The 24,840-nt window shown below is 39.1% G+C and overlaps 1 protein-coding gene across 1 annotated transcript in view; it reads right to left on the minus strand.

Annotated features, from left to right (window-relative positions):
* Positions 1-24,562, minus strand: part of asic1b (acid sensing ion channel subunit 1b) — a 178,052-nt gene extending 153,490 nt beyond the window's left edge. The window contains exons 1-2 of the mRNA XM_006782785.3: positions 23,268-24,562; positions 14,492-14,687 (exon numbers count right to left, since the gene is read on the minus strand). Coding sequence (XP_006782848.1) covers positions 14,492-14,687; positions 23,268-23,629 — 558 coding nt within the window. The 5' untranslated portion in view covers positions 23,630-24,562. The remainder of the gene's footprint in view (positions 1-14,491; positions 14,688-23,267) is intronic.
* Between the last annotated feature and the right edge of the window lie 278 nt (positions 24,563-24,840).

Consider the following 24,840-nt stretch of genomic DNA (forward strand, 5'->3'; position numbering starts at 1 on the left):
CCAATCACACAACATAGAAAGAAAACTTATAGGAAACTTGGGTTAGACGCTAGACATTGGATTAGTGTTCACAACTTCACTGAAATGCTGGGAACGCCAAAATAAAATCACACATACAAATTCCTTTGTAGTAAACACCCATTAATCAGTTTTATTTATGAGGTTTGTGAGGGTTCATCAAGTAAAAATCTGTTTGTTCTTTGTTTTTTAATGCATTGAAATAACTCAATCAATTAATTCAAGGTCACTGAAGAAAGTAAGCAACGTTGTCATTAATAATCATTTAGTGAGCTCATCAGTGCTCATTAGTCTGTTTTGAGGTGAGCGTGCTTTTTTCCCTTTTGGTATTTTGATAGAGAATTAGAACAGGGCCAACAGAAACTATCCATAAGGTTACATTTAAAGAGTGAGATAATGCTTGTATGCCATATGTTTTTAGGCGGTGTATCTAGCCATCCTATCTCCAATACAGCATTCTTCTTTCCTTCCATAAACAATAATCTCTGTACTTATCAGTCCAGCTGGTTGCTCCTTGGGTAAGCACGAACATAAACTCAGTGACAGAATAAGGGTACAGCAGCAGTATTTTAACAGGGTCCACTCTGCTGTCACCTCTTGTCTACTGATTTGTAACCTAGGCCTGGCACATTCATTGTAACTGTCAGTTTGGCTTGAGAACAGAATTACTTTTCTATATTAAGAGGGAAATGCTGCAGAAGCCACAGTTAGCACACTACACAAGCACAATTTCTAGCCTGTATGACAAAAGCAGCCCTTAAAATATGTGTGGGCCACACTCCTTCAGTGCGGCCCAATATATAGATAACCCTACAATAAAGCCAAAGGTCTGACCAGGCCTTCAAACCCCTAGACCCTGCAGTTTATCTAACTCAAAGAATCTGCTGCTAGAAAAGAAGATGTCAAGATTTTTTATTTTATTTTGTTGTTGTTACAATGGTCAGTAGTGGCTGATTGGTATATTTAAAAGCAGAGGCAGACCTGCTCTAGTTTAGTAAATTACAAACTAGAACTTTTTGATAAGTGCACAACCTAACGAGATTAAAAAAAAAGTATGAACTTTGCTTTCGGGAAGTTTAAAAAACAGAGTTGCAGGTCAGCAGAAGCTGTATTGCAGGGGCTCTCAAAGCTGGATATTTAATTTGGAATTTTTACTGAGTGTGACCTGTTCATATGCACACATACACACACCGAACCTCACACCCACGTACACATATATTTAATACTGAATAGAGCCATAAATTAGATGGACTGCATGAATATGCTGGCTGCACCTTTCTGCGGTCGGCACACTGAGAACTGGGCTGGTGGGAAGTGTACACTCAGCAATCTGTAAGTGATTTCTGATGCTTTTAACTTCTCTCAGCAATCCTTACTGTTGGTTAAAAAATTCATCACTGGGGAATAGTGAGATAAAGAGTGTGAGCTTAGGAAACTTGACTTAAAAAGAGATAATGACTGACAGAAACCTTCAGATGAAAGATGTCAGAAAAGAAAAATGCAGGATGCAGCACCAAAGTTAGAGGGGTTCAAGTGCATGTGTGCTGATGTCTGTTATAGCAATTAGACAATGTTGTTGACCAAAAAGATTTAAAAAAACATATTCAAACAGCATACAGATGAGGATGGGGAAAAAAAGTGCTCTCATCTTAATCTTCAGCTTTAAGATCCTGCAGGCAGACGCTGAATACTGAAATACTACTGGATGGCATGCAGGTTTCCTGATGAATCTCTGATCCAGCAGCAATAAACCCATGTCCTCTGAAACACTGAGTCAGTGTCTTCACTCCGCTTGACATTCTTCACTTTAAAACTGTTCCAAATAGGAAGGGAAGCTTTTTATTTTTATTTAAATATTTAGCCATAATAATAGATGTTGTATTAAGTTAAAATTGTTTTTAACATTGCTTTTCATCAATGCATATACAGGGTGGGCCATTTATATGGATACACCGTAATAACATGGGAATGGTTGGTGATATTAAAGTCCTGTTTGTGGCACATTAGTATATGTGAGGGGGCAAACTCCTCAAGATGGGTGGCGACCATTGTGGCCATGTAGAAGTCGGCCATCTTGGATACAACTTTTGTTTTTTTCAATAAGAAGAGGGCCATGTGACACATCAAACTTATTGGTAATGTCACAAGAAAAACAATGGTGTGCTTGGTTTCAACGTAACTTTATTCTTTCATGAGTTATTTACACGTTTCTCTTTGTTCACAGCCATTGACATGTCAAAGAGGTTAACACGTGAGGAGTGGATCGAAATCGTGTTGATATCTGGTGAACGCAGTAACCGGGTCATTGCAGCAGATTTCAATGCAAGACACCCTACGAGACCACCCATCTCCCATGCTACAGTTAGCAAACTGCTTGCTAAGTTTCGTCAAACTGGTTCAGTGTTGGATTTGCCAAAATGTGGACGCAAGAAAACTGTCACTAATGAAGAAACATCAGTGGCTGTCCTAGCTTCATTCAGCAAGAGCCCACAGCGTAGCACTCGCCGCATGTCACTGGAGAGTGGCATTAGTCGAGCATCCCTTCGGCGGATATTAGCTACTCACAAATGGCACCCTTACAAACTCCAGCTACTGCAGCATTTCAACGAGGATGACCCAGATCGGCGCACAGAATTTGCAGAATGGGCAAAACAAACATTGGAACAGGACCCTCAGTTCACGCAGAAGATTTTGTTCAGTGATGAGGCAAACTTTTATGTGAATGGTGAAGTTAACAAACAAAACCACCGCTATTGGTCTGACACTAACCCACATTGGATGGATCCCTCCAAGACTGTTGGAACAACAAAAGTGATGGTTTGGTGTGGTATATGGGGTACAACGATAGTGGGTCCATTCTTCATCAATGGAAACCTCAAGGCCACTGGATAGTTGAAATTGCTACAATTGGTCATCTGAAGGTAATTGTCTATGGTGTGAAGATACGAGATGTGCAGCACCTGAAACTACGGACACTGGATGCCTGTGCTGGCATTTCTCCTGCGGTGTTGCTATCAGTGTGTGAAGAGTGGGAGAAGAGGGTTGCATTGACAATCCAACACAATGGGCAGCACATTGAACACATTTTATAAGTGGTGAGAAACTTGTAAATAACTCATGAAAGAATAAAGTTACATTGAAACCAAGCACACCATTGTTTTTCTTGTGACATTACCAATAAGTTTGATGTGTCACATGGCCCTCTTCCTATTGAAAAAACAAAAGTTGTATCCAAGATGGCCAACTTCTAAATGGCCACCATGGTCACCACCCATCTTGAGGAGTTTGCCCCCTCACATATACTAATGTGCCACAAACAGGACTTTAATATCATCAACCATTTCCATGTTATTACGGTGTATCCATATAAATGGCCCACCCTGTATATATTTATATATGGTTGTGTTAGAAAAAAACTAAAGAATTTACAAAACATGGGTAACAGTGTGAAAATTTTAATCTTACAATGTTTTTTTTTAAAGTTGAGAACTTGCTCTTTATCTACAAATAAAAATGTTTATGGTATCTATATGTAGCACCTGGGAAATTTAACTGACTGTTGTCCTATTTCTAGATCATTTCTGAATCTTTGTTTCTTACCTGTCTTTTCTGGCAGATGAATAAGATGCCAGTATTCATAATGGCCTATTTTTAAAAGGTTGCAACTCTGAAATTTATATCCAAAAACTCGAAAATCATGCAATAAACAAAAGATGAGCTGTTGCCTTCAGGATGTGGTGGGTGAACAGAAAACAATAAGGACACACGGAGGTTGTCTGATTGTTGAGTGACACGCCTGCATTTCAGAAATAAATCAAAAGCCTCTTTTATTAATTCATTCATAACTTTGATTTACCGGCTGACTCACTGACTAACTGGGACATCTTCGACATGTGAGTTCAGGTGCTGCAAACACTTCAAAATGAGAGCTTTTGAGTGAGAAAATCACAGATGTATTCAACAAAGACAAGTAAGTAGGTCTTATCAGTATAATGATGCTTTTTTCCTAGTGTATAACGAAGCTCTTTTCATGGAGCAAATACATGACTGTTCCATGATCTTCTCTGCCACTGACTTGAAGGGACCATCTTCCCACCAAACCAAAAGGAAGACTTACATAAAATAAAATAGAATAGAATTAAGTGAGTCACAAATACTTTAAACATAAATCATTATTTAAAAGATTTGGCTGATCCTGTCACACCCCTTCAAAATGGGTATCTGCTCTGCTCCACGTGTAAACTGGGGGGCCGGAGTCTTTCCCAGCTGACATAGGGGAAGAGGTGGCTACACCCTGGAGAGGTCACCAGCCTGTCAGCACAGGGCCAACATAGAGAGACAGACAACCATTCATACTCCCACTGACATCTTAAGCCAGTTTAGAATCACCAGTTAACCAAACCTGACAAACCTACTGTTTTTGAAAATTAAGAGGAAAATCAACAAGGGAAAAATGTAAAAAACAAAAAAAACAAGCAGCGCATAAAAAAGTAGTTTTGGTTAGTAAAATTTAAATATTTTTTTATAGTTAGTTCTCTGACTGTCCAATGTACTCAGTCATCTAAAAAAGAAAGTTTTCAAAGTACTTAATGCAGTACCATGAAAAAATAAGTAGACCCCATAAGAAGACAGTATGTTATGCACTTGCATAACATACTGTTAATGATGACTGTATGCTGTGATTTTTGTACCAGCCCCAGGATAAAACATAAAACATACTAAGAGCAAGCCCAGTGTCCCTTCTGCACTGCCAATATAAGGGGACTGCCAAAAGTTGATTCTGTTCCTCTGGACGTAGCATCAAGATGCATCAAGAAATATAAGGGGACCCATCAATCAAACCCTGAAGTGGACTCCTTAGCACTTACACTTGCTAACCAGACTTTCTAGCTTTAGTTGACAACCCCACCTTCTTGTACAAGGTCAATTCTGGCTCCAAAACCCCAGACGACAGCTAAAATGTTGACGTTGTGATACCAACATGATGCTTCACAGACTAATGGGCACTTTCATCATTCACAGTGCATTACTGCCTTCCTTCTCATTGTTAGTCACAGTTTCAGGTAAATTAACAAGTTTCATATAGATTATTAATCTGATTCACTTCTGAATATGTTAAATATTTTTTGTCATCCTAAAATATCTGTATCCAAGACACTACTGCAGTAAGCTGTAGGCAATTAACCTTCTATTGAAGAAAAAAGAGGCTAAATCACCAGCTTTTTTTCTATAATCATGTTCCGTTACTGTGTCTTTTTATCAGAAGTAGTCCTCGAAGCTCATTATTACAGACTATTGATTAGCAGCATATACACTCTCAACTCCAGGTGCAACGGCAAACCACTTGAAGATCTAATTGCAAGATTACCGCAACATCAATAAAAGAGTATAAGAATCGAGCTGAAGTGGCACAGACATGGCTTCACATATGTACCCACCTACATGCTTACAAACAAAAAATACTAAAAGGTCTACAATGACTGAATTTTTTTTAACACAACTAGTATTTTTTTTTTTTTTTGTCCACTGACTTAAAAAATACTGATCTCAAAGGAAGTCGACGGGTTTGGGAATTTACCCAAGAGACAAGAAAAGGAAAAAATAATCAAGACATTGGCTGGTAAGATGAAAACTTTCTGTCCCAGCGGGACCCTGGTGGTGTTCAAACTGCTTTTTCACTCCATCCCTAGACACTGAAACACAAGGCGATAGCTGTACCCTGTCATCTCTGAAAGAAAGAAACATATTTTTGACTTGTCTGTCTCTCACTATCTCAAGTAACATATTTGATAATACAGCAAAGACAAAAGGTACATCATGCTATTGCATGAAATGGCACATATTCTGTTTCGCAGTCATCAATCAGCTACTGTAATTATCAGAATCAATTTTAAATGCCAAAACCATTAATCATGTTTTCCAGTAATGAATTCAAAAGCAATAATGATGAATACAATTTGCCAAATCTACCAATGCAGACTGTAACAGGTTTCCCATAAAACATTAATAAATTAATAAATTATAAAATGATGGTAAAGAGAAAAAGACAAGGAAAAAAAACAGTCAGCCCCACTAATATTACTCTGGATGGTAATTAGCTGACTAATGCAGCAGTGTGCCACCTGTCAGTGCTAGGTGAATAATCACTCAGCCTGTCAGCACAATCTGAACCGAACATTCACTCTCTGTGCGCTGAAGTACTGCAAAAGCTTTACACGCATGCAGGTGAAAGATCTAAGCATAGAGTTAAGGAACACCCTGCTTTACATTCAGCTAGTGCGCTCTGGCTCCTGGTCTGTCACGGTGGGTATACTTCTCCCTGGCAGCCCAGCACCACAAACCAAGAGCCAAACATAGAGTCTTCCATTGGCACACACACATATTCCAGTTTCCTGCCCCCTCTTTCCTCTCTTTCCAAAGCTTTGCACAGTCATCAGATGCTTCTGATCTGAACCAAACTGTTTATAATCGATTCTTTAAAGGATAAGTTCTTTCCATCTCTTTCTTCCATTCTTTCACTCTCTCCCCCACTGCGTAGCTTGCCGACCCGACTCATTATTAAAAATAATTTTGTAACGCTAGGAGCACTGGCAGGTCACATGGAATAAATGGATTCTCAGATCTCTCCATGCTTTGGAGTTGGTTTAATCTGTTTCCCTCCTCTTTTTCACCTTTTGTCCACAGAGTACCTCACGCAGTAGGAGCCTAAATTGTCAAAAAAAAAGTCCTTCTTTGTGTAATTAAAATGACAAAAAAGAGGTCAGATGAAAGGAGTATGTGTGTATGTATGTGTGCTGGGGGCAGATGACATGCTTAGCCTTCTCTAAAGCCCTTTGAAAGGAAATCTATTTCTTCCATGCCCTGCTGGAAAGGCCAATATAAAATAAGCAATAGAGGAAGCCACGTTAGGTGGAATTTGCTATTCTGGGTCGTCACTATGACATCTTAGCTTTATACAATGTTACTCAGAAAGCAGTTACAATGTAACTTACCAATAATTCGCCATTTTTGTTGGATGTTTGACAACATAATGCACATTCAAGTTTAAAAATGAAAAGAGTGAGCGAGGTGCTCGGAGAGATCAGCATCAAATATTGTGAATTGACACATTGTAAAATTTAATTTGACTTGAAAAGTGAGGACAGTAAATCACCATGAATCTAAAAGCCATCAAAGGAGAGCCAGTAGCTTTTTACATTCAAAGAGGAGATTTTTACATTAGGCATTCATTCATTACTCAGCAAAAACCTAATTGATCCATGTCTCTGAGTTCTAGGGTAATAGCAAATTGATTGATTTAGCCTCAGGAGGAAAAATGTGGGAATCGTCCGGCCAAAAAGAAAAGCAGAATCATCGGCTTTGAGCTGATGGATAAGACAGGAATAACAATGAATAAAACGTGGTGGATCAAAGGTGAGATGTGTCAAAAACAGTTTATGAGGAATGGCAGATTAAAGCACCGCTGAAATTCTGCTATTATAGATGCCAGTTACCTAAAAAGACTTGCAGTCTCAACAGTATCCAAATTTAAAAGATTATCTAATTAAATTAGATTACATAACTAATAAAGCTAAGGAATTAGATGCCTTAAGCTAGCCCCAACTCTAAACCGACTCAGGATTAGCAGTATATTTTATGTTCATGGTTGAAGAATGAAATACACCCCTGGTAACACAAGTAATGGAACTTCAACCTAAGAAGGGACATGCTCATTGCTTGTGTGGAGTACTTAATATAGATTAGAAGGAGGAACGACTACAGCCACCAATAATTCTTGCCATTTCTGTTTGTGAAGAGCAACAATATTTAAAAAAAAAAAAAAAAAAAGACTTAACAAGCCCCACCTATCCTTCAGATTGCTGTTTGTGTAAATCCAATCCATCGGTGGGCGTCTCTGAGGTTTTCTGTATTGATTACACCTCATTAGCCACACGTCTCCGTCCCACCAAGGGTGGACTCTGGGGGTCAATGGACAGCTGAAATGGAGCCAACAGCTCAATAGAATGACCATGGCAATTATGCAAGAGTCTGGGTTACACAAAAGTGGAGTGGGTTCTCAGCTAGAAGATTTGCAGTAAATGAAGTGTAATCTGTCAGTAATTTAAGCTAAAATCACTGAAATGATCTTGAAAAACTCCATTTAACACAAATATCACCTCACAAATATTTCAGAGTACTTAGGTTTTTTTTGCTTATCTGACATAACACTGCAATGTGACATAATGCAACCACAGTTGCATGAAGGAGCTTTTCTAAAAGATTTTCTCTTGAGAGGCAAGTGCCGGCCAGGCACTATTGAAGTACTGTAATATTGTGGGTCTGTGGGTTGGTTTTTTTTAAAAAGTCTGACATGTTTTCTCAGTATTAAATATCCAAAAATCAACTCAAAAATTTATCCTTAGAGCTGAGATCATCAGATCATCCTCAGATCTCCTACACTCACAGTCAACACCAGGTACGGGCAGACTGTGCTGTTAATAGTATTAAATGATTCATTTGCAAATGAATGGTTTTTTTTACATGCACCATGCTCACACAGTGTAATTATATAATTTTTGTTAATAAAAACATTTTTGAAATAATTTATTTTATTTCTTTATTTAGAGGCTGTTGGCTCCATGGTGTGGTGGTTTATTTCCTTACGATTTCCTATGTGAAAGTTCCCCAGTTCAAGATTTGTAGGAGACACAAACCAAGTCTTGGAGTGTCACAAGCCTGGATAAATGGGAAGGTTGTGTCAGGAAGCATATCCAAGCTAAAAATCTAATTTGCACATCCATCCACTATAGTGACTGCCTGAAAGTACTGTTGTGTTTGGAATCTGCACTACTGAAAAAAAAAAAGAGTATTTAGCAACCCCTCATTTCTTTATGTATTACTTCTTTTGTATTATTTGGAAAATTTGAAATACAGTATACAGGGCAAAATCAGGATTTGTACACTTCTAATGAGTTTGAAAGTCGATATGACCAAAACAGCCTAAACTCTCTTAAGATTTCTTGTAATTTCTTTAAGAAATCTTCAGGAATAGTTTTCCTGGCTATTCAAAGCGTTCTTTCTGTTCTCTGTCAAGACGGTCCCCCAATGCTTCAGTAATTTTGAGGTCTGGGCTTCGGAGAGGCCAGTCCATGAGCTATAGTGTTTTGATTGTGTGTTTTTTATCCAGGTATGCTTTCATTGCACTGGCAAAGTGTTTGGGATCATTGCCATCAAAAATGAAGCTGTTGCCAGTCAGACACTTTCCAGATACAGTGGAACCCCGACTTACGAATACCCCATGTCACGAAAAATTCAAGTTACGAAGGCACTGAATGGCAATATTTCTGCCCGTGTTACGGCAAAATGCCCGTGTAACGAAATCCGCTGGCTCTGATTGGCTGAGCCTACAATGCCCACAATGCCTTCCGAATCATGTGACAACCCCTTGGCTTCCGTACTTGCCCTTCGCTGTTCCACTTGAACGACGTATTGTTGTTAGCCTATATATTAGCCTATAGCCTATCGTTCAGCATCGCCTCATTCAAAAGGCGCGATGGGTGCGTTGACTTATGAAAGACCCTCGGGAACGGATTAATTTCGTAAGTTGGGGTTCCACTGTACTATAACATGAATGTATAAACTTTCCAGGATATAGCATGAATGTGCTCTACTACTGAACATATTCTTCTACATTCATGAGTCCATTCATTTTGAGAAGATCCTAAAAACCAATGGCTGGCTAGACCGAAAGCATGGCAGAGCCTCACTCGTGTTTTATTTATGTCTGTAGACACTGACTGTTGTGTCTCTTTCCTAACTGCCTCTCTAGAACCTGATGACAAATATTCATGCGTAATTCACGTGTAATTTGGCATACCTTGGCCAAACCATACCCGTTTCTCTTAATTAATTCATCAGCCTTCCACTGAAACCATTTCTGATGAGGTTATTCAATTAAAGGCCCAGGTGCATCTCTCAGATCCAATGTCAGGCCTTTGTTGATTTCTTTCTTTGTAACCTGGTTTTCAGATTTTGTTTATCTGCAGTAGATATTTGTTTTTTTATGCCTTTCACTTCTTTGCCCTCAACTTATTCAGTTTCCTCAGATATTTTAAGGTTACACTGCACACCATGCCAAGATATGTCAGATTATCAGCTAACAGTTCATTGTGTAAACTTAGTCAGTTTTTATAGATTCAGCTAAAGAAATGGAGGTAAAAATGTGTGTTTTGTATCAGGCAGCCTAAAGACTATTTAAAACCAGGTCTTTGTTAAGTTGCCTGTAATATGTAGACAACACTGTTTTTCCCTTAAATTAGATGCCTTTTTATGCTTGAATAATTCATTGTTCAGTTTAAAGTCACTTAAACAAGGAACAATGGTCAGGTACAAGGATTAGACTGAAAATGAGTGAAAAAGTAGCCAATTTAATTGTGTTTTGGAAAACAAACGGGGAGCTGTAAAAGACAGATACAATGGAGTAGGGGTGGGTTTTGATTATCGATTAAAATTGATTCTGACAAATTGTAACTTTTTAAAATTATGCAAAATGCAAAACGTTTAGCCGTGTCTGTAATAAAACCGCTGTAACTTCAGAGGTAATGTTCATAAATTGATTAAAAGTTTTCTTTCATTTTTGATGTACTGCAGAATATTTTTATAAAATTCCAGGCCAGGAAAATCACCTTCATGTTTTTCTGTGTTTTATCTTCAGCTACTTTGACACAAAGGCATCTGCTGTGATGCTCACACCTTTGATAAAGTCTCGCAAGTGTCAGCTTCCCTTTTATAGATACAAAAATATGTAAATGTACTGATCTGAATTATAATATTTCTGACTGTCTGAGGCATAATTTCCGAGATTCAAATCAAATTGAATCGAATCATGGATCAAATCGATTCGGGACTTTGTGAATCGAATCGATTCTAGAAATCAGTGACGATGCCCAGCCCTACAATGGAGCTGTGCAGTTTCCAAGAGGTTAAAATGAGCACAAACCTGTGTGTACCGATAGTACTTCTATTGCTGCTCCTGCTGTGGCAGCTGTTGTTTTGTGTCTTTGAGCCTCTCCGCAGCACTCGACCATTATGTTTAGTTTTATCCCAAGGACTTTGTTGTTACCTGGGCCTCAGTTTCTGTTTATCTGGCTCTTTTTCTCTCATTCTTTCTTCTTCCTATTTTTTCTCTCATGTAATGTCTGTCTCTCTCTTTCTGTCAGCCCCCAAGCTTTAGTTTTGAGTTTTGATAGCAAAGTTATGAGCCTGTCAAAGTTCTCCCTGGTGACTGAAGTTGGATGTGGGTGTCTTAAAGTGTTCAAAATTGAATAACTTAGAGGTTGTGACATTGCCGATCAACATATTATCTGCAGGGAATTCCACTGGGATGCACTAAGACAAACTGTATTTTTGCTCTTAAAATGCCGTACATTGTATCAAAGTAAAAACAGAAGTAAGATGGCACATGCAATCCATAGTGTTCGTGCAATATCAGTTGTCTTACTGTAGTGTATTATAGCCATTCAATATATTTTGGATGGTTTTAGCTTTAGTGTCCTTGTTGTAGGTGAAATGCAAAGGCAGTGAGGTGGTGTAGATTCTGCCTCTCTAGGGAGCGATCGCATACTTTCGAAATCCATTTATCGCACCTTCAATTAAAAACAAACCCATAAACTATCAAATTATGGTCTTTATATTTTGCTCCCTTTTTATAGTTTTATATTATCTCATGCAGCTACGGTTCAGAGGCCGAAGGCCATCAATTGATATTCATTTTCATGTGAAATTTTCTTCTTTAATATCATCTGAGCTAAACCATCTGCATTCCAAGTTAGCAGATGTTTTTCTGAAGGACAAAGTTGCAGCAGTGAAACATGATACGAGATAATGAGTCACTAATTTTTAATATTTCCAGCCGCAATATTTAAAAATTATATTGTACTGGATCCCACAGGGTATTTGGTATTTGGATAATGACACCAGTGACTTTTGACAAGGACATAATACTTCTGACTGGATAATGTTGGACTCAACACCTGAACCTTAACTGAAAAATAACATGAAATAAATTCTGAAACACTAAAGAACTCTAATATGTTAGAGTTTCTGGATCTATGAGAAAATTTGACTGTACTACACTGCAGATTCTTTTGGAAAAAAAAAACTGCCTTACGTACTACTGTTGTTTATCTACCATTTTTGTCAGCGAACTGGTAAAAATGCTGTGATCAACGTGGACTCCCTGCTCCCACAGTAGTGATATTTTGTCTCTGGCTATCTTCAACACCCAGGGACTACCTAATGAGCCACATTGCCTGTGCTAGCTAGAAAACAACCAGAAGCTGCCGACAGCGTTAATCACAGCTTTAATGCTTCCATACTCTGGGATTTGGAGGTGGAGGCTGGTGAGACTGGTTACCTTACCATTTCCTAACACACTGAAGCTTCTTTCCACACCATTAGTGCTCTCTGCTGAGCTGTTCTATCCAGGTCTACAACTGTACAAATGTACAGCAGAGCGCCGTGAAGTACCATCTGCAAGCGCAACTAACTACAGTAAATGTGAACACATCAGCACATTAGAGCAGCCACACCATGTGAGCATGCAGCCCACCTCTGAACTACATGGTTTTATAGCACTTGGGGGGAAAACACATTAAAAATTCCACAATAAAGAAACACTGGAGGACAAAGAATGTAAGAGTTGGACTGAGGGCTGATTATACTAAGCTTATTCATGGCTTCTTTCCAACACATTCTGAGGATGTATTAGATCGCTTTCGTGACAGGATTCTCAGGAGTTATCAATTTATTAATACAGTGTCATCCTCAGTTGCCACCTGCATGAGCATCTGTTGGATAGTTGTTCTTTTAAGACTAGCTCCTACTCCTACAGTAGGCTGCCACTGTTTGGAATGTGCAAAATTTGTATGTATGTGTCTTATTGTCTTTTTTTGTGTGCGTGTGTGTGTGTGTGTGTGTGCGTGTGTGTGTGTGTGTGTGCGTGTGTGTGTGTGTGTGTGTGTTCTTTGCAACTGTCATCCCACCACATTTCTTCTTGCTCAAGCTGCATTGTCTCTACCTACAATCCCTTGGTGCTCTTTTTCTCTTATTCTTATTCTCTATCAGTTAAGGGCCTGATATTGTCAAATTTTCATGACATAATTTAAAATCTGCTTCTTTCATTTACGGTAACCACTGTCAGAGATACTCGGATAACAACCTGGGAACCTATCGCTAGTTTGATGACTTAGCCTCTGCGGGCAATGACCAATTTTTCTAGCCTTCTGGTATAGTCAGCGGGTACATTGTTTACAAATGGAGACAGCCCTAAAAAAGCTGAATAAAAGTGCAATTGCTCATTATATTTTTCACAAAATAGTTGATGATTTGGAAATTATGTTACAGCTTCGCTTTTGTCTATACACTGATTCTTTTAACTACAGCTTATCATGTGCACTGTCAATAGACCTCAGACTGCAAGTGAAGTCTAAACAGAACAGTACACAGAATCTGTCTACACATAATCACATTTTTCACACTTATAAAATCAGCTAACTGTGGAGAAGCTGTCACTAAAAACTACAAATGTCTTAAGAAATATCGATCAACTTTTAAGATCTGTTAGACCGTACTGTGGCACAGACAGCACTGGTAAAGGTCAGTGCACTTATAAGCTCTGTTTCCAGCTGGAATAAGCAGATATTGTCAGGCAAAAAAGTTTTGAAAAACAGTGCAGGATGAAACTATAAAATATGCAAAAAAATCAAATTAATATTAAACAAAAGATACAAATGTCTTCTTTCTACATTTTAGCATTCTTCAGCAAGTGAAAGAGACAATGTCATAGCCTTAAACTTCATAGTGTTGGCAAAACTTTTACTGTATTACCAGAATTTAGTGAGATTGACTGTTGTAGTGTGAGAATCAGTTATTATATAATCAGTAATTCTGGCTCTTACTCGGCTGAAACAACAAAAAAAAAGTACATTAACTACTGTCACCCACGGTTACACAGTTGTATTGCAGCTTTACAAGATCAGTTCGTATACATTATCACAAATACTAAGGTCACAAAGCTTTCAGGTAATAACTGTATCTGAAAGCATTCAGTAAATAGGATAAAGACAGAAAATATTTCACAGTGTCAATTTGTTCTAACTTCATACTTACATAGAACGTGTTGTGGCAATGACCCAGGGCTCAGTAAACTATATAATGGTTTACTGTCCAATTCTGAAGGGAGATGAAAGAATCTGGAAGGATGGAGCGCCATCGATTGAAATTATGATAAAGCGCTGTCTTTGTAAATCTCTCCTTTTAATATATTTTGAAAAGTCAATTCCCAAAAGCAGACTTTAGTGAACAGTGCTCAGCTAAAGTTCACGGCACAGTAAACTATATAAAGGCCCATTTTGTATCACTAGCATGATTAGACGACCCATAGGTCTCAGCTGATTCATTAGAAGACATTCAACTGTTTACGTGCGCAACTCACCACTTTGAAGTCTTCAGCTGCACATTCCTCCCCTCTATATGAGCAGGAAAGCAGCATGTCCTTAATGTCGTGGCCTGTCCGGTCATAAAATTCACGCATGTTGAAAGGCCGAGGCTTATAGCTGTCAAAGTCCGCTCTCTCCTTTAGGATTTGCAGGACATTTTCCTCCACCAGGTGTGGGTCCCGAATCTCATACCTGGACAGAAAGATTCTACACTTAGTCAACATTGATCACAAAATACACACATGTTCACAACTAACAAACAAGTCTAATGTACTTAGTTTTTGCAAATTCAATATCATAAAAAGGATTTTGCCTCATTAATCTCCTAGGACCTAGCGTCCACATATGTGGACATCACATTTTGGGTTGTCTACACCAAAATATTACATTTTGCTCTACAAGGGCCTGATATCCACTTACGAGGACATTATACTGCCACTGTTCTATTGAAATTTTAAACAAATATCCTTATATTTGGATTTCATTTTTATCAGAAACAAAAATTAGGTAAAAAAAAAAAAAATCTGGTAATTCTTTGTTTTTACATTCATCAGGTGCCAATCAGCCCAAATATCAAAGAGAAATTTAAAATGACTGTTATGGAAGAGGTCGGGTCTTAGGAGGTTAAATTAAAAATAAAATAAAATAAATAACATTTTAGGTTATTCTTTTTCTGTATCATCCATCATCAAACATCCATCCATCCATTCGCTTATCCTTTTCAGGGTCGCAGGGGGCGCTGGAGCCTATCCCAGCTGTCATAGGGTGAGAGGCAGGGTACACCCTGGACAGGTCGCCAGTCTGTCACAGGGCCAACACACAGGGACAGACAACCATTTGCACTCACATTCATTCACACATTCACACCTAGTGACAATTTAGATTATCCAATTAACCTATCCCCACAAGCTGCATGTCTTTGGACGGTGGGAGGAAGCCGGAGTACCCGGAGGGAGCCCACGCAAACACGGGGAGAACATGCAAACTCCACACAGAAAGACCCCAGCCTGATGGTGGAATTGAACTCAGGACCTTCTTGCTGTGCGGCAACAGTGCTAACCACCGTGCCACCGTGCTGCCACAGTGTATAAAACATAAGAATTATTTTTTCAAACTGTTTAACTTGAGCTTACCAAATCCACTTTGTCAGACTGTAATATTAAACATCCTGTTATTCCTTATTTTCTCACTCAAAGTGTTAAATGCAGTTAAGGTTGTTAAAGAAGCAAGACACAACCTTAGTTGTACCTCTGTCACATCTAAAAAGATGGATTTTAAGAATTTTGCAGGTACACAAGTTTTTCTGGCAGAAGAAACATTAATAACACAGATGCAGCAACAAGTGGATATTCACCGTTCACCTTAAAAAAAAGGTGTACATACATGTCAGCATCATCAGATGAGCAGCTAGAAAGCTCTCACAATATCATCTTAGTTTTATGAAACTGACAGCTTAACTGTGACATACCAGTCGCCATGGAGTGCAAGAAAGCAGCTCATTATTTACAAGATGGGAATATTTCATTTCAGACAATTACTTTAATCGGTCTGTTAAACAATTAGGGTTAAATGTGGTGGCAGAGCGATTGTGTAGAAAACAATGTTCAGAATGATGCTTTCAGGCTGATGATCCTCCACACCTACTATTTAGTGTAAATAAAATAAATCTTCATCTGCTGCAATTTTTTTCAAAGTGAAAAATGGATCAATTTTACCACGTTCCACCTCTCATTTCCCCCTGCAAACAAATAAGAAAAAACATGACAAAGAAGCAGTAATTTGCGTGCATCGATGCACACAGAAATGAAACAGAAGAAAAACACTGTGGAAATCATTTATGCTATACCTTAATTTGACAGCTACCATCAACCTCTAGTGCCTGCTCACAGTCATTCACTGATACAACGTAACCTCAATTAAACAGTATGGCCCTGCGCAGCGAAAAAGTGGCCCATTGATGACCCCTGTTGAGCAATGGGCCATCAGTGGTACAAGCATCCAAATTATAGAGCTCTAAAATTAAGCACTACTGACAGACACTTGTGAGATCATTGTTGTAGGACACAGAGTGAAGAGGACAGCTTCTGTTTTTTCAAAATTGAATTACTGCAAAATACTAAGGTAGAGTCCTGAATTCATATGTAATGTTGAGCAGAAGCAGTAATATCATATATGGTATACAGTGTTGGGGAGTAACGGAATACATGTACCGCCGTTACGTATTTAAAATACAAAATATGAGTAACTGTATTCCGTTACAGTTACCGTTTAAAAAGGTGGTATCTAGAATACAGTTACTTTGTTGAAATAAATGGATTACACGGCGGTACTTCCCTGTTTCATATTGTGGCGGGTCAGGACTGTTTGGGTTTTGTTTGACAGCTACGTTCTGTTGTTCCAGGTGGCAGCGTTACGGTTGCCATGGTTACAGGGTGACGCTCTCTCTCTCTGTGTGTTTCCTGGGTGAGAGAGGCCTTTTTTTTGTTGTTGTGCTAAGCTAATAGGCAGAATGCTAGAGGCATAGCTCTAACAAATGTAGCATCATAGGCAGTGTAGTCCGTGCTGCAGGGAGAATGGACTGCCATACACGTTATGTGTCTGTGAGCGCGAGGAGGGAGAAAAAGGAAAAGTACGAGCTGTCATCGAGCAGAAACGGGAGCTGGAAGCATGTAAATATAATAATAACCACTGCAGCCAAGAAGAGAGCCTGACAAGCCCAGCTGTAAGTAAGCTATTAAGACTCGACTGTACGCTGTGTTCGTGTTTTCCTCTGAAACAATAAGTTCCGTTGGAGCAGCCTTTCTCTGTCTCTCGCTAGCAAAGTTGACCCAGACAACAAAGTAAAGCTAGTTTTCGGCTACGAGTCCGACACAGAACCCGACGTATTAGCCAGAGGTCCCTTTACTACGGTTCAGAGCCGCGGACCTTCAGTAACAGTAATAAATCACAGCAATAGTACATTCATGTAGTTGTAAACAGCATGATAATATATATAAGTAATCCAAAGTATTCAGAATACGTTACTCTCATTGAGTAACGTAACGGAATACGTTACAGAATACATTTTGGGGCATGTATTCTGTATTCTGTAATGGAATACATTTTAAAAGTAACCTTCCCAACACTGATGGTATATATTGTTTTATTGTAAGAATTTTGGACAACTCGTTTTGCACTAGCAAACATGAATACGTTTATCCCCAAGCTGAAGAAGTGAAAACCAGAGACGGAGAAAGACAAAGGCATACCCTTCTCTTCATGTGCCTGACAGTAAATCTGTGAATGACTTTGTGGACACTGACGACAGAGTTGTTTGTCATGAGCATGGGCACTATTTCAAACCATAATTGGTGGTAAAGCTTAATGGATTTTTTTAAAATTCCACAAGGTCAAGCTTTGTCTATGATAATGAACAAGATTTTGTCACTTGATGATGGGAATAACATAAGCTGATCCATGAATTAAAAAATGAAATGTTACATTACTTCTTTGGGAGCACTGCGTTAATATTCAGCTGGAGATGCATTTTTGATTTATGCCCAAACCAAATGTAATATGTTTCACTGTTGCTACAGTGCTTTTTCCTGGCACAGACTAAATGAAAATTTTTCGCAACATGAGGTGGTTTGCGCTGTAATTTAAAATGAAGGTTGTTCCCCTGCTCATAACACCGAACACAGACGGTCATGCTTCGTGTTGAATGGAGTTCACAGCGCTTTGACAGACAATATCGGGACTATTATTCTGCTCAAGATTTAAAATGAATGCCAAGTGATACAGTTTTAAAATTCAACATCGGACCATCAGAGATCTTTTTTAACATTAACAAATCAACCAGGATTAACTCTAGCTGATTATAACTTCTTTTTTTTATCGCTACAGTTTAAATTTTCAATGAGAGTAGCAGCTGCTGGTTGCTATTTATCTTTTAAATCAGAGTTTTTTCCACAATTTGAATAAAAAGCAGTAACTGGTATGACACAACAGCCAATAAGCAAGACACTTAAGCACTATCTTTGATACAGATTATAAATTAAAGATAGTGGATCTATGTGGTACTTATTTTCTAGTATAGTTCACTTTTCATTAATTTACTACAGGCCAAAAGAGTGTTGCGTACAGTTAAACGATTATAAGTAATAAGGGGTGTTAGAGAAAAGCATGTTCATATCATTTCAGAGTGAAGCTAAGCTAAGAAAGCTAAGCTAAGAAATAAGTTATTCAAACAATAAAAGGATAAAATTGAAAACCAGAGGATTAGTGACGTAGTAGCTCATCTGGCTCCTGATTCTTCACAGTTCACAGGCTACTGCAGTTTGTAAAGTACTGAAAGAAAGTGATACATTTTTATACTGTTTCTTTTTAAGAAGGAGCCCTTCTTGGATTCAAAATGTTTGATGTGTTCTTTGGAAGGAATATAATGAACTCCAAGGTGCATCCTGGAGCATACTGCCACACCGCAAGTTTTCAAAATAAGGAAACATGTTTACCTAAATGTTAAAAAGCGAAGCAGTCCTAAGAGAAAAAAAGCTTGGCTGCTAAAGCAAAAAAGAGCAGGAAAATTTCACGACTGAAAAACCCCCCAGAAACAATAGTGGAGGAGGAGGAAACCAGGAAAACCACACTTTTCCCAAATGTTAACACAATACTCTGGCTATAGTAATCAAGGCTTTGAATGTCGTTTCCTGTACGGCATCAAAGTTGTCATTAAAAAAGAATAATAGAGCAAAAGTAAGAGAAGGAGGTAGGTAGAGAACAACGAGAACCTGCTATATAAACTCAAGATGAGAAACTTGCTAAAAGAATTGGACAAACTGTGGTGGTTACTCCAAGAAATTAAGTGTCATCCAGTAAGGATACAAACCTTTCTCTGTGAATGTGGTTTTAATATTTTCAGTATTTAAAATGAAAGTATGATTACTACTGTCCATATATTACTTGTTTCAGACGTGAGTTTAAAATTAGAGGACAGAGTGGTACTAATATCATAAATATCTGTCAGTGGAGCCATTTACAAATTGTCATGTTTTTAGTAATGTTGGTCCCTAAAAGCACACTGACAAACTGACAATCACAACTCCAGTACTCTTGCCCACATGGGAACTACATCACAACACTGTCACACTCTATTCTAATAAGAAGCTAGCCTGTTGTGGTACATTCTGGACTTAATTGAATTGTATCCTGAGCCACTGTTTTATAAGAAACGCAAAGCTGCCAGGAGAGCACTTAAGACGCTGCGCTCACATCCCCGAGTCAGGAGGCTTTAGTTGAAGCGCATACAATCACAATAATATGGGTAGATTTTTAATATTGCCCTGCCACTGCTCCCTAAAGCAATCACTGCAAACTCTCTACGTATGGGAGGGGGAGACTAAATTGGATTATGGGCCACAAGCACTTTAATTTTCTTGTGGGGACTAAAACGAATGAAGGACCATCTGCAACACTTTGCCACCTCATGAGAAGAGAGAGCAAATATAAGCAGCCACTGATTTTAAGAGTGGACTTTCACAGTAAGACTGTGGTCACAAGGCGGTACTCTCTCTCTTTCTCACACACACACACAAAGAAAAACAAAAGCACTACATTTGTTTTGATGTTAATACCTCGGGCTGTGTGACACAACAATGAACACATCTTGACATAATCTCAGGTAATTATCCAATTAGCGCTAATTGAACTCATACACTAACAAGGATTGGATTGTTTGTGCAGTGCCCTTGAAAATGAATATGTGCCATGTTTCCTGGTGGCTGAGTTTGGATAATCATATCTTCATGATGGTGCACCTGCGATTCAGTTATTCTTCCAATTTGGCCAAGGTCACAGAAATGCAAAGAAAGGATGCCACGAGGCACAGGAAACCCAAACAAATCTCTATTGTATTGATGAGCAATACACAAACAAGCCAAAGACGAAAATATGGTAAAAACATGCAAAAATTTCTGTGTCTCCACAGTTGTAATATTCTCTGCGGTAAACAGCCACAGTACACTATAAATGCAAATGAACCCAGATTTGAAAAATCAGCTTTTTCCGGTCGATGACCTGGCCTCCCAGTGTTCCCATCCATGCACTTTTTTTTTACACCACTTAAATCTGTAATACGGCCATGATCTTGCTGAGACAGATAAGGCAGTCAAAGTTATGGAGCATTACATTTCACATGTAGCTCATGGGAATTGAGAGCATGTTTGCAAGCTCAGGAAACATGTTTAAGCTCGGGCTCTGTGTAAGCAGAATACGTGCTTCTCTGGTTTTCGTGAGCTGATCTAACACTTCTTGGCAGCACAAACCACATAACCAACACCTCTTTGAAATGACCTTTCTTTTGTTAATTATCATTTAATTGCCTTTGCAACATAATAAAAATAAAACTGAGCAATTTACTTCTAATGTTCTGCACGGCTAACTGTAACTTCAACCTGAGAAAATACAATACGAAAGTGATTTATTTATTTTTTTTATTTTTGGTGGGTGGCTGCTTGGAAACTGCTGGAGTCGAGTAAGTTAAGGTGGAATTTCTAGCAGCTCAGCTTCAAACTTCAGTGTCTAAGAAAGCCTGGCATCACTGCAAGGGTAGATATTGCCTACTCCTTCTTCCTGAGACAGTGATAGACACCGACCCACAAACACAGCATTTTGTTTGTATTCTGTCATTTTCTGTCCAAACCCACCACCTGTCTGGTGGTATCAGAAGGCTTACCACTAAAAAATCTTCTGTTCAATCAATGTTTAGTGTAAAATATGTGCGTCCAAGATGTTCCTAATTTATTTGTTTTCTTCCACATTCTTTAGCACTCTAACCGCTTTAAAACCTGATTTAGAAATCATTTTAAAAACTGTCCCCTGTCATCATTTTTTAAAAAAAAGTAAAATGAATGCCGTTCCTACCCCAACCCTGAACCCAGGCCAAGCTAACTGAGAGGGCAAGGAAAGGGAAGAGGGAGATGACAGTGTTAATCAGTGGCACAACTCTGTAGCTTAACAAACAGCACTAATTACACGGGGATAAAGACTTGTTCATCACACAGCTTACGAGACACAAGTTAATTGCCTCTCCTTGTCGTCCCCTCCCTCCATCAAAAGTCAACTCATCCCAAAGTCACTTGGAGTAACTAAGGTTGCTTTAATGTTCTGCTTCCTATATCTTTTTTTTTTTTTTTAGGTTCACCTTTTTAAAGAAAATCTGGCTACACCTGCAATAACAAACCAGAGAGATGGAAACCTGCACTGATATCCTAATGGTCTACTATTCCAGCTGACACTACAAACAACCTGGAAACAAATCTCGGAATCTATACCATACAAAGCATGCAAAATGCATCCGCAAGACAGTGAATCTATTGGCATCCTGTAAAGTTATAACCCATAATATGGACGTATATATGGGAGGTCACAGAAAAATGATATCCAGTATGAAAACAGAGAATTTTATTTATGTCATTCCAGCATGTACAGCATGCACAGTTGTACGCTTTGCCTCGGGCTGCAACACTTTGTGAATCAATAAGCTAAAAATAAAATTAAAAATGAATTCAAGATGATATTGAGACATGTTTGTGTGCATTACATCGTTTATGTTCGCGTAAATGCAGTAAGCAATGTCTATGCATCTGTGTGTCCATGTGTATTTGTGTGGGATATTTTTCTTCCTGCTCTAGCTGCAAATGCAAAGTGCAGGATTATTATCTGTATTGGAAAAAATGGGATCAGTATAATCTGGATAACATCGAAAAGAAGAATTGAAGAAATTCAGAGTTAAAAGTTTCAACATGAAACTGTGTGCTTGTCATGGTTGCCGAAAGACTAAATGATCAAAGCACAGCAGAAAGCAACAAGTGTAAAGGGAGGGGATGGCAGTTGTGAATCATGCACGTCTCTCAACACTTTGTCAGCGGGGGTTTAAAAATCTTCTCCTCTACTTATCCACTATTTATATTTGCATGTTTATATGTGTGTTTATTAAACACTTAGAAACAGCTTATCTATTATCTGTTACTTGGAGGATTCTCAGCATCTATGTTGAGGTGTGCTCATTCTCACTATCAGCATATTTTAACAGGTGGATGTTAATGGTTGTTGTTCCAATGCTTTTCACAGCTATGGTAGCATGTGTGCAATATGGATTTCAGTAAACAGTAGATCTGTAATGTCACTACATTTTCATCCTTAGCCTTTAACCTCACTTTCTTACTTACGTGCGTCATACTAGGTACAATCTTTAGCTCTCAGAGCTCTGGAAGGTTTTGCATGCTTTGTCAGTGAAGTCCGGATTTCCTCCAGTAGCCTAATAGCAACAGTCAAAGACAGGTGGTAAAACTCTGCCCCGCTCTTCCATGTGACATAAGACCTCAGCTAAAACAATGCAGACTACACCTAAGCTCCAAAGTTAAATGCCACCTCAAACATTGCTGTTGCTGGGCTGCAAAGAATAAACCCTGCTTCCAAACACAGACTGTCTATAGAAGACATGCAGATATTTAGTGGTGGGGTCAAACGATTTTTAAGTGCTCACAGATATTTTAAGTTTCATGATAACTGCTTGTTGTTGTGTTATAGCTAAATGCCTGGGGCACAATCAGATCCTGAATCATCATGTGATAAGTCCACACAGATGTGCACCCCTGCAGCCACTGCATTTGTCATACACTACGCAACATAACACTTGGGGTGCAGGTGAGGTGTGGTTTTAGTGCTTATATAAAATCACCAGTAAACCAGCCTACACACAGGCAGGTATTGTAAATGGCTTCTGGACGTACACACCTGCCGTTGAGCAAGGCAAGGAACTCCCCAGCGTGGTACAGGTCGTTCCGTGTCACCCGGCTGAAACGGAAGGAGTTGAGGTTGCAGAAGGTTACCGAAGGGAATATTATCAGTGAAGCCGCCACTTCATCCAACTTGGTGACATGGGGGTACTCGAAGTAGAACTGCACTCGATCCACGCACACCATCACCAGCACACCCACGGAGGCCAAGAAAAACAAAATCCACAGGGTGCGCTTGATATACATCCGCTTGTAAGTGAACATGTGCGAGATGCCATGCAGTGTGGATCTGGCGGCGAAAACTTCAATGGGAGCCGGCCGCCTGTAGTCCATGTCCTCTGAGTCCGCTTTAAGATCCATTATGTCCCCGAGATGAGTTTAGATGAATGATGGGTGTGAGGTCGCAAAAAGAGCAAAGTGGCTTTGTAGATAAGCAGATGCTTTATTAATGAGGAGGAGGTTAGTGGCCGCAAGTTCACGCCCTTCTACGCATGTATTTCTCATGCAGTCTGTGTGAGATGTTGCGTCACTGACAGCCGGCAAAATTGCTCGACATTTAGAGCATTTTACAATCCTCAAAATACAAAGTTCCTAACTGAAAACACCTGTAAAAAGTGAATGTGGGAGAAGCATGCGTTGTATGCTGCTTCGTTTGGGGTCACAGTTCCATAATAATAACAATAATAATAATAATGACGATGAAAGCGCGCATGGAAAGATGCCAGCGCTGTTCTCTCCTGCACACTTCTGTAAAATTATCGAGTTGATATCTGGCTTCCAAGCTTAGCACAAACAGCAGAAATAGTGTGCAGCTCTGCGGGAACAGATCACGGTTGAAAAGGTAGAAAATAAACCACTACGAAGAAGACAAGGAATTAGAAAATCAAAGCGGTTCAGAGAACAGACCGGCTACATGGCTTTCGCGTCTCTTCTTCCCGAGCAATCCCAACACGCGTGGAATAACAAACAGCCGCTGATTTCTCGCCTGTTAACGTTTTAAGAGCGGTCGTCGGGTGTCCTGGGTTTTCCACGGGATAAACAGCTGCATCACAGAGGAGCTGGCTCTGTCTGATAGCTGCCTCGGTGCGCCTCTGCTTGCTCGCTTGCATCCATTCCCTCCTCCGAACTGCGTCCACAACAATGCAATGATAATGACTCTGAATTTTTTTTTCCTGAAATGATATATCCGTGAGTAAGAAGGTTCTAGGAAAATACTATTTTCCGTGAATTCAGGAAAAAATTACCTTAGATCAGTAGCGGTTTCCCAGATCAATTAAATTCGCCCCAAACAGGAGAGAGCAAGGATAGGATGGCATGTGTTTTACACCGGGTGACGGAGTCCAGCGTCGGCGGCACTCCAGCAGTGCCTAACCCATACTTTACCCAAAGCTACTGTAGCCTACAGAACATACAGCTTTACCCTAAACTTAAAATTGGTAGTTTAGTTAAAGTTTAGTTACATTTTTAGGTAAAATTACTTAGCCTGCTTTAGCTAAACTACCAAGAAAACAATGAGCTAGCCTACTAAAGGAAAGAGGATCCCGCTGCTTACTTTTGCTCTTTTTAGTTAT

The sequence above is a fragment of the Neolamprologus brichardi genome, chromosome 5 (assembly GCF_056152115.1).
Source record: "Neolamprologus brichardi isolate AB-2024 chromosome 5, ASM5615211v1, whole genome shotgun sequence".
In the NCBI taxonomy this organism is placed as follows: domain Eukaryota; kingdom Metazoa; phylum Chordata; class Actinopteri; order Cichliformes; family Cichlidae; genus Neolamprologus; species Neolamprologus brichardi.